This window comes from Balaenoptera musculus, chromosome 6, assembly GCF_009873245.2.
Source record: "Balaenoptera musculus isolate JJ_BM4_2016_0621 chromosome 6, mBalMus1.pri.v3, whole genome shotgun sequence".
Taxonomy (NCBI): Eukaryota; Metazoa; Chordata; class Mammalia; order Artiodactyla; family Balaenopteridae; genus Balaenoptera; species Balaenoptera musculus.
The window spans coordinates 115,839,232-115,848,544 of NC_045790.1; the positions used below are offsets into that span (position 1 = coordinate 115,839,232).

At 66.9% G+C, this 9,313-nt stretch overlaps 4 protein-coding genes across 15 annotated transcripts; 2 read left to right on the top strand and 2 right to left on the bottom strand.

The window, feature by feature from the left end:
* Nucleotides 1-319: 319 nt before the first annotated feature.
* Nucleotides 320-1,536, bottom strand: RNF208 (ring finger protein 208). Its single transcript, XM_036855953.1, has one exon. It carries the CDS (start codon nt 1,489-1,491, stop codon nt 688-690), a length of 804 nt encoding a protein of 267 aa, XP_036711848.1. The 5' UTR covers nt 1,492-1,536; the 3' UTR covers nt 320-687.
* A 247-nt stretch (nt 1,537-1,783) lies between these two features.
* LOC118896441 (wiskott-Aldrich syndrome protein-like) lies at nt 1,784-4,411 on the bottom strand. The gene is made up of 3 exons (XM_036854208.1): nt 4,372-4,411; nt 2,286-2,512; nt 1,784-2,038 (listed from the first exon to the last, which is right to left on the bottom strand). The coding sequence occupies exons 1-3, from the start codon at nt 4,409-4,411 to the stop codon at nt 1,784-1,786; spliced, it is 522 nt and encodes a 173-aa protein (XP_036710103.1).
* Nucleotides 1,961-6,095, top strand: CYSRT1 (cysteine rich tail 1). 10 transcript variants are annotated; one of them, XM_036855962.1, is made up of 6 exons: nt 1,961-2,044; nt 2,992-3,049; nt 3,350-3,404; nt 4,758-4,819; nt 5,272-5,363; nt 5,652-6,095. In XM_036855962.1, exon 6 carries the CDS (start codon nt 5,660-5,662, stop codon nt 6,059-6,061), a length of 402 nt encoding a protein of 133 aa, XP_036711857.1. In that variant the 5' UTR covers nt 1,961-2,044; nt 2,992-3,049; nt 3,350-3,404; nt 4,758-4,819; nt 5,272-5,363; nt 5,652-5,659; the 3' UTR covers nt 6,062-6,095. The 10 variants fall into 10 exon arrangements, with proteins under 10 accessions (XP_036711857.1, XP_036711856.1, XP_036711859.1 ...); XM_036855963.1 differs by lacking the exon at nt 1,961-2,044 and adding an exon at nt 2,468-2,489; XM_036855961.1 differs by having other exon boundaries at nt 3,350-4,819.
* A 1,092-nt stretch (nt 6,096-7,187) lies between these two features.
* Nucleotides 7,188-8,975, top strand: RNF224 (ring finger protein 224). 3 transcript variants are annotated; one of them, XM_036855954.1, is made up of 2 exons: nt 7,188-7,315; nt 8,491-8,975. In XM_036855954.1, exons 1-2 carry the CDS (start codon nt 7,221-7,223, stop codon nt 8,960-8,962), a joined length of 567 nt encoding a protein of 188 aa, XP_036711849.1. In that variant the 5' UTR covers nt 7,188-7,220; the 3' UTR covers nt 8,963-8,975. The 3 variants fall into 3 exon arrangements, with proteins under 3 accessions (XP_036711849.1, XP_036711851.1, XP_036711850.1); XM_036855956.1 differs by lacking the exon at nt 7,188-7,315 and adding an exon at nt 7,620-7,749; XM_036855955.1 differs by lacking the exon at nt 7,188-7,315 and adding an exon at nt 8,065-8,203.
* Nucleotides 8,976-9,313: the final 338 nt, after the last annotated feature.

Below are 9,313 nucleotides of genomic sequence, written 5' to 3' on the forward strand. Positions count from 1 at the left end.
ACCCCAGCCCAGGCTGGCCCCAAGGCCATTCTCACACAACCTCAGAGGGTCAGGTAGGCACCAGGGGCCAGCTGGACTGACTTGTCCCCCCGTTGGCTGCACTCACATCCAGTGGCCAGTGCAGAGGAAGCGTCCTCCCTTTGCCCAGCTGGGCCTGCTTTGCACACCTGCCCCCACAGTCCTGCCTGGCACATACAGGAGGCTGGCTCCACACAGAGGTATGAGGCGTTCACACGCGTGCGCACACACACACACACACACACACACACACACACACACACACACACACACACACACACACACACACACACACACACACACACACACACAGTCAGGCCCAGCCCTCCTGAGCAGCGTGCCTGGACCAGACTGGCCCCCAGCGAGCAGACCAGGCTGACCCCAAACAGCGCTGGGCCTCCCTCTGGCTGCTCCAGCCTGGACCCTGTCGGGGCTGCAGCCCTGGGTGCCCACCCTGGCCCAGGCCTGTGCGCAGGCCTAGGCTTCAGTCCAGGGAACGAGGTGCAGACTTTGGCAGAGTTTTAATGGCAAAGTTGGCTGCAGCGACAGTGCCACGTGGGTGGGGGCCAGAAGCTGTGGTGGGCAAGGGGTCAGTGGGCAACAGGGCAGGGCCAGATCCCTGAAGAAGCAGCGAGCGAGGACTGGTGGGCGGTGGCGGGCGGGCGGGCGCTACATGATGGAGCAGGCAGACAGCGGGTTCCGCACGTGGCAGGTGCACGCGGCCCCGCAGTACTGCCGGAAGGTCTGGTAGCAGCTGCCCTCAGGCTCGCCCCCCCACTGGCCACCGGACGGAGCGGTCAGTGCCTCGGGTGGCAGGCGGCTCAAGATGGACGTGTTGACGGCCAGCGCAGCCAGGCCGTAGTCAGTGAAGAGCACAGTCTCGCGGCGGCACGTGGGACAGGAGATGAACTTGTACTTGGGGCAAGACTCGTAGAGAATCTGCAAGCACTGCTCACACACAGAGTGCAGGCAGGACAGCACGCGGGGCCGCCGCTGCGTGACGTTGTACGTGTGCCCGCAGGTGGGGCACTCCAGAGGCTCTCCTGCAGCCGCTGCCGCTGCCGCTGCCGCGGAGGCCCCTGAGGCCGCAGGGCCAGGCCGAATCACGTACTGATTCACGATGACCTCGTCCGCCGGCGCCACTCGGGGGAAGCCCAGCTCCGCGCTGCCCTTGCGGGGCCGACGTGGCAGTGGCGGGGTGCAGGGCGCCCCTTCCAAGGCAGGCATGTCCCCCCCACAGGCCTGGTTGACGATGATCTCTGTGTCTGAGGGCCAGGCTCTCTTGGGTGCCAGAGCGGGGGTGGGCCGGGGTGCAGGTGGGAAGCAGGGGGCGGCCACCTGCAGCTCGGGGAACTTCTCAGGGTGGACCATCTTCATGGCCTCCATCTTGAGGATGACATGGGGGCCCTTCAGGCAGGACATGAGGAAGCCCGGCCAGCCACTGCCCACCTCGGGCCCAGGGTCAGCCGGCATCCGGCTGTCTCCAGTCAGACTGGGTGTTCGGGTGGGTGGGGGAGTTGGGTGGGGCCGGGGGGGAGGGGAGGGGGCAGCATCCTGGTCCCGCCAGGCCTGGTGGGGACCCTGGATGCCCTGTGGACTCCTGGGGGAGGCTGGCAAGAGCTTGGGGGGAAGGGCCCCCCCCAGTGGCCACAGTGGCTTCTCAGGTCCAGTCCGAGGAGGAGGAGGAAGGAGCGGGGGAGGAGGAGAGGAACAGGGGCAGGGGGGTGTGGGAGACTGCCCTGGGCTGGAGGTCGGGCCCAGGGGCTCACCCAGGGTCTCTGGCTGCTGAGGCTGGCGAGGGGGCGTTGGGGGGTGTCCCCCTGCAGCCGAGATCAGCCGTCCCGGGGCCGGGACATCCGGGCAGGCAGGGGCTAGGTGGGCCCCATGGCTCCAGGACAGGGCGCCCAGGGAAGGCAGCTAGCCTGAGCCCTGGCTGCGGAAGGAACCGGGCTGCAAGCTCGGCGGCGGCGGCGGCGGCGGCAGCGGCGGGAGCAGAGGAGAGGCCTGCACCGGGCCCGAGCTGCAGGTGAGAGACAGCGTGAGGGCAGCGCCCGGGCCCACCCTCACCCTCACCCTCACCCTCACCCTCACCCTCACCCTCACCCTCACCCTGCACAAAAGACAGGGCGCCCGACCTCTGACCCTTACCCTCGCCAGACTCGGAACCCAGCCCCCTCCCCAGTCCCCGTTCCCGAGGCCCGATCTCTGCCTAGGAGTGGAGGCCGGCGAGCGGCGACCCCGCGCTGTCCCGCCCCGCCCGCACTCACCTGCCCCAGCCTGGCGTCCCCGGCCGGGCCGCGCGCCGCCGCCGCAGAGGTTGTCTCAAAGGCAGGCCTGGATGCGGCGCCCGCGCCTTGGCCCGGCGGCTCCGGCGGCTCTGGCGGCGACCTCGGGCGATGGCCGGGCCGCGGCGGCTCCCGGGGGCGTGGGGCGCGGGGCTCGGCTCGGCGCGGCGGCGGCGGCGGCGGCAGGTGCGTGCCGAGCGTGGCGCGCTCTGCGGCGGAGGCGCGGGGACCGCAGTGCGCGCGGCGCCCGCCCGCGCCCGCAGCGCCACCCCCTCGTCTGGGGACCCGCGCGGGGTCCGCGGGGCGGGGCCAGTCTCTCTGCCGCCCCTCGAGCCAACGCGGGCCTGGCGCCCGCTCTCGGGGTCGCCCTCCTCCTCCCCCCCGCGGGCCGCGTGGGGGTCAGGATCCCCGCGGCGTGCCCCCTCCCGCCTCCCCTTTCCCCGTCCCCGTCTGGCTGAGCCTGGGTCCTAGTCAAGCCCCCCGCCTCAATTCTGGAAGGGAAAGCCTGCTTTGAGCTCTCACAATGCCAGAGGGAGGAAGGGGAGGAGAGAGCCCGGGGTTGGTCATGAAAGCTGGTTCCCAGGACCCCACCGTGGGACCGCCTTGTGTCCCCACCAGAGTCAGGGTCTCTGCTTGTCCTTCCACTGGGCCCCCAGTGGGAATGCCTCCAGGGTTTTCTGGATCACAGGTGCAGCAGGCTGTTTCCAGCGCTGGCAGGCTCACAGACCGCGATGTGACAGAAGAGGGTGAGCAGGGGCGGGCAAGCGACGACCAGAGGAGTGAAGGGAGGGAGGAACGGTAGTTGGGAGAATGCTCCAAGGACAGGACAGTTGGACAGATGGGTGGTGTGAGGGGTAGGTGGAAGGTCAAACAGACAACTGGACAGGCCGCCATGGGACAGCTCAGGGAGGACACGCACCTACACAGGGTGGGGTGGCCCTTTCCGGCATCCCAGCAGGTCAGCACGTGTCCCGTTGTCACAGAGTTGTGTGCTAACCTGACCGCACCCAGCACAGAGGCCCCATTCCTTTCTGCTTCTTCCTCAGGCCAGGCTTCCCTGCCCCCCCTGTGATACGCCCTCTGCCTGTGAGGAGCTCTCAGGTGAGAGGGAGGACAGAGGACATGCTAACAAATACAGGGCAAGGGACCAGGGCTGCATGGGCCTCCAGAGAGCCTTTCCCTAACCTGCCAGGGCCACCACGTGGCATGCCGGCACTCCTTTGATCAGCACTGGGCCATGCACCTAACCCTGGACAGTCCCAGCCCCTTCTGGCCACAGCTCCTCTGCTCTGTACAGGCCAGACTGCACCTGGCTATAGACCTAGCCCCAAGTCCTGCAGGCAGCAGAGCCCGGAAAGGTCGCCGTTCCTGATAAAGGGCCCCACGCGGGCAAAACAGGCTGGAGAGGCATCCGTGGCCCATAGGCCTTGACTTTGCCGCTCTTTGCGATCTCAGGCTAGCGCCTGCGCCTCAGTGTCCTCCACCATTCAGCGAGAGCATGTGTGCTAGTGAGCAGGTGCCCCGTGGGAGGGGCAGCGGGGTGCTTATGGGGTCCTGGTGCGAAGGCAGGGTAACTGCGGCAGCCCCGGCCAGGGGAGGACTGGGCGTCCAGCCTCGGCAAGGGCTTTGCTCATCTCCCCACCACCTCCCGAGGCGCGTACCCAAGGTGGTACCGGCCACTAGGTCCCACCCCCTACCCGAGGCCCCGCCCCTAGAGCTGAAGTCTACCCAGTGCAAGGCTCCCGCCCAGAGCCCGCCCAAACCCACGCCTCCCGAGCCGGGCGGCTCAGAGCTGGTGCAGCCCAAGCCGGGTCCTGGACAGATGAGGCCAGCTGACCCCGAACCTGGTGTTTAGGAAAACCCTTGAGCGCAGAGGCTTCTGGGAAATATAGTTCCCACCGGGCGCACCTCCACCCCTGCCCTGTCAGTCCTGTTTTGCGCATGCGCCAGCCTCCTCTCAGCAAGGGGCAGAATCTGTAGGGGCTGTGGGCGGGGCTTCTGGCGCCTGCGCACTGGACCTCTGTTGTCCGCCTCCCAACTCCCGGTCTTTGGGCCTAATTCTCCCCACGTCTGGTGCCGCATCGGTACTCCTCATGTCCACTCCTCATGTCCGGACCGGTCTGACCGGCCCCATGCAGGCCACTCTGGTCAGCTGGCCTCTGGGCCGTGTCTGATTTGATCCCGCCCTTCCTGGGGGTTCCCCCCGAGCGCCAAGGACTAGGGGTGCGTGTCCAGGCCACACCCTACTGTCCCGGTTGCCCCAAGCGGAGCTCACCGTGCCAGGCCCAAACCCAAGACCCCAGTGCTCACATCCACCCCCCACATACAGCGACCCTGTATGGCAGGTGCTATGTGCCACCTCACAGATGGAGGGGATGCGAGGGCCAAGGATGGGGACGCTGAGGGATCGGGGGCTTGTGGCCCACGAGGCCACCAACCAGAGGGAAACTGTAGTTTCAGAAATGAGCTAGAAACGTCACTTGTGTATGAAGCCCACGTCGCCAATCGTAAGATAAGTAAGTTTTATCGGCAAAGGTGTGTAAACCAAGCATTTCTTATCAGTTAAAAAAAACAGCAAACCTCCAAGCCGTGTGTTCGCAAACATCTTGGTCTCTGCCTGCGGGGTGGAGGCTTGGGTCACAGTGAGGACCTCTGCCCTCTGCTTCAAAGCAGAGGCTTTGAGATGTGTGAGTAATGGCTGGGCCCCCAGACCACCTGCAGGCCTGACCCCAGACTCGCCTCCTGTCCTGCGTTCCGGTGAGCTGCAGGTCCCTGGAGGGCCAGGACATGCCCCAGATGCATTGAGGCTGAATCACCCAGGCTGGCAATGTCCCTGGGAGGCCAGGCCGCAGTCAACGCCCATCCAAAAAAGGAAGGGTGGGTGGCCGCTGTGCTCCAGGAGCTGGGGCCTCCTGGGATCCTGGGAACCCCATCTTTGAGCCCCGCCCACAGCCCCACCCCTCCCCAGGAGGGAAAAGGCAGCTGCCAGTCGCTCAGCTCACAGGCACTGGGACCCGGCCCAGGGAACAAGAGGACAGCTTGCTGCCGTCACCACTTCAGGTGGGTCCTGGGCTGAGGGGCTTCCGCACCCCCTGTAGGACCAGGTTAGCTGCATCTCCCAGGCCCCCACCCGACTCCCAGCTCCATCACAGGGCACTGTCTCTCAGGGAGGGCGGGGGACACCTGGGGGCAGCTAGGAGACGCTGGCCCTCACTCTCTCTACACTCCGCTACCTTGCACACGCACTGACACATAGGCCTCACACACACTCAGGCGCTTCCACAGCCTGGCTTTTCTTGGGTTCCCCTCCACTGAGCTGATTTTGTCTCCTCTGCCCACCCCTGCCAGGCCAAGCCATGGACCCCCCTGAGATGCTCATCAAGGACCCGTATGCCCACGTCAGCATCCCGAGGGCTCACCTGCGGCCCGAGCTGGGGCAGCAGCTGGAGGCGGCTCCATCCTCCTCGGAGTCGCAGCCTCTGCCCGTGGGGTCCTGCACCCTGGAGCCTACCGAGGAGGCCCCAGGGCCCAAGGGCGCCGAGGGGGCTGCCTCCATCCGGGGCCAGCAGGCCTGGCAGCAGCCCTGCACCCCCGATGGCAGTGGGCAGCAGCAGCAGGCAGGACTGCCCTACGCTGGCCTGCCGCCGGTGGGGCGCGGCGACGCCATTGCCCATCACTGCTGGTGCTGTCCCTGCTGCTCCTGCTGCCACTGCCCCCGCTTCTGCCGCTGCCACAGCTGCTGCTGTGTCATTTCCTAGCCTGGCCCCTGGGCCGCAGGGCCTGCTGCGGGACGGCCCCACATGGCAAGCCTGGGCCTCTGCTCAGGTGGCCACAGCAGTGCCCGGACAGTTGGAACAGCCACTGGCCTGTTGTCATGGGTGTTGGCCGCTCCCCACCCTGGACAGCAGCACCTACCCACCGAGAAGGCTGACAGCTCAGCCCCTGCCCCTGAAAACAGAGCCCTGGGCACTGGCCATGATGGCAGCCCTGGGGACACCCTTGACCACCTCTTCAAGGCCCAGGGCCAGGCAATAAAGCAGAGCGAGCTTCGTCCCGGCCACTCTTCTCCTTTGCTGCTACCCGCTTCGGGAGGGTCCCAGGCTAGACGCCACCACAGGCTGCCAGCCTCTGTGGGACATTCCGGGGTCGGGCAGCCTCATGACAACCTAACCTGCACTGCACTCTCAGGTTGGCCCAGAGGCTGTACAGGATGGCTGGTCAGGCCTGGGTTTGAGCTGCCCTGCATTCCCTGGGGCTGAGGGTGAGCCTGGGAGACAGGAGAGTCTGCGGGTCAGGCAGCAGGAGCTTGCTGTGCCTGGAACCAGGAGTAGAGCCCGAGAGCGGCCTCCAGGAGGAGGACCGCGTTGGCAGCACAGTGGTGGGTGGGCCCAGCGCGGGCACGTTTCCAGGAGCGGGAGCCCAGGTGGCCAGCACCAAGCCCTGCCCGCCCGTGAGTCACTGCCCTGCCTCGGCCGGGGTGTTTTTCTGGTTTCCCACAGAACACCCAATTCCTGAACACCTGCTGTGTGCTGCTTCCCGCCGTCCTGCTTCTGGGGCCTGGGCTTCGTGGAGGTGGGCAGAGAAGGCGCCGGGCCAGACCCATCTCCCCCCGTCCGAGCAGCACAGCGCACCCGCGTCGGGGGCATGTGAGGAGCTGAGCCATTTGGCACGGGGGTGAGGCCGGGATGTCGGTGTGAAGACTGAGCAGCGAGGCCAGTACCAGGCACACTGATGTTTCCGGGACCGGGCAGAGAGAGCCGGAGGAGGAGGCCAAGCTGGCCCCGCAGGATGGACGGGTCCTGGTGCCAGCCCTCCCCCGACCCCCGGTGACTGGCCACACGGCAGGACTGGCCCCTGGGCGTGGGCAGGCGTGTCACCGGCCTGACTCCATGGGGCTCAGGCTCCCGGCCCTGCCCCATGACTGGCCCGCACAGGAAGATGACCCCACCCGGGCCAGCCACCAAAACCCGTCTGACCAGTCCAGGAGGCGGGGGCCTGCCAGGATGGCAGGAGTAAGGAGGGGACCCTTTGGGCCTGGCTTCCTCTAGCGGGACGGAGAGGGTTCTGGGGTCCTGACCTCAACCCGACCCTTCCCAACACACCCCATTCTGCTATGTCACTGGGCTGGCCCCAAGGCTTTGACCAGGCAGATGCCAGGGGGAGATGGCCTCTGAGAAGGGCATCCGGAGCTGCCCATGGTGCCCTGCACCTCAGAGAGTTTCTGGGTGGTCTCTGTGTGAGTGCGGATCTCCACTCCTGTGCTTGAGGGCCTCCTTGGAGCCTTATGGGGCTGGCTTGTGATGGGAACATGACAGGCCCAACCCAGACAGGGACAAAGGCAATGGGACAAATCAACATGGACACACACACTGTGCTCGAGCCACAGAGCAGAAGGACCCCGCAGAGCTCTGAGCTGGTGGGGGTCCTGGCAGGCTTCCTGGAGAAGGTGACGCTTGAACTAAGAGCTGAAGTACAGGCATCACCCAGGTCAAAGCCAAAAAGCTTTCCCATCATGAGGTGGGGGTGGAGTATGAGAGTGCGGGTGGGGTGGGGCAGGTCTGGGTGGACGAGGCAGGAAGATGGGCAAAGTTGAGTGGCAAAGCCAGGCCTGGGTGAGGGGTTAGTGGAGCCGGGTCTGCGCATGAAGGGGGCGGAGCAGGCAGAGTGGGGGGGGCCCTTATCTCCTCATGAGTTGGTGGTGCTGGTGGATCCAGTTGCAAGCTCTTTGTGGCTGAAAGGGGAGCCCACGCCTGCCCACAGCCACCACCTGCCTCCCTGCTGCCTGGTCCGTGGTAGGCCAGTAACGCGAGCCCCAAGGAGGGAGCCGCAGGGCGCCCTGGGTCCCCCCTACCCCCAGCCACCCTCTGGCTGGACATAGCCACCCAGCAGAGCAGATGCAGGTAAGAGAGGCCTGGGGCTCAGGCAGGCTGGGGTGGGTTTGGGCCTGGGATGGCACACGAGGGCCACAGAGAGAGACCAGACAGCTGCCACAGGGACCCAGGCTGTGCCCAGAGCCTGGTGTCCACCAGCCCACTGGCCACCACCCACCCTCCCGCGTCTGCAGAGGCCTGGGCTCCTGGGCTCCTGTCCTCCGGGGGGGCTTCTGGTGCTGAGGCCCCAACCATGCAGGACAAGCATGGGCAGCCTGGGATGGGTAGGCTGCAGCCCCCCTGCATGCCTCCCCCAGGATGCTGCCGCCAGAGGGTCCCCGGGCCTCCGAAGAGGGCACAGCCGCTGGGACCCAGCGAGGCGACTGCGTCATCTGCTACTCGGCCTATGACCTCACTGGGCACCTACCCCGCCGCCTCTACTGCGGCCACACCTTCTGCCAGGCGTGCGTGCGGCGGCTGGACACGCCAGCCCACGAGCAGCGCTGGATCCCCTGCCCGCAGTGCCGCCAGAGCACACCCACGCCCCGCGGAGGGGTGGCCATGCTGGACCTCGACCTGGCCGCCTTCCTGGCCGTCAGGGCTGAGCGGGAGCTGCCTCGCACAGAACCCCAGCCCCCCACGCCCCTCAAAGGCAGCACCGCCATCACTCAGCAGCCAGCCAGGCTTTGCCCCGCCTTGGGCCCCCAGCCCCACTTCCCCCAGCCCAGATGCTGCTGCTGGGGCTGCAGCAGCCTCTGCTGGGACCCCCCGGGCAGCCCCGAGGCCTGAGCTCCGGCCGGTCTGCAGCACGCCTGCCCAGAACCTCTGGCACGCCTGCCCAGAACAGCCTGGCGGCAGAGTGTCCCGGGTGCCACTCTGCGTGTTCACCCCAGGGCCACAACCTAAGGTCGGAAGCTGTGTCCACAGTACCATAAGCCCCTGTAGGAGCTGGAATCCCAGCCAGGATTCCCAGGCCCCGCGCTGGTCTGTGTGCAGGGGAGGGGTGCTGCTGTCAGAGTCGCCTGCAAGCCCAGCCCAGGTCCAGACCCAGCTCAGAGGGTGGCTCCTGAAAGGGTCTGGGGCCCAGACCCCAGGGACTGGGCTGCAGGCCGGAGCGGCAGGGCCCGGCAGAAGCTGTTC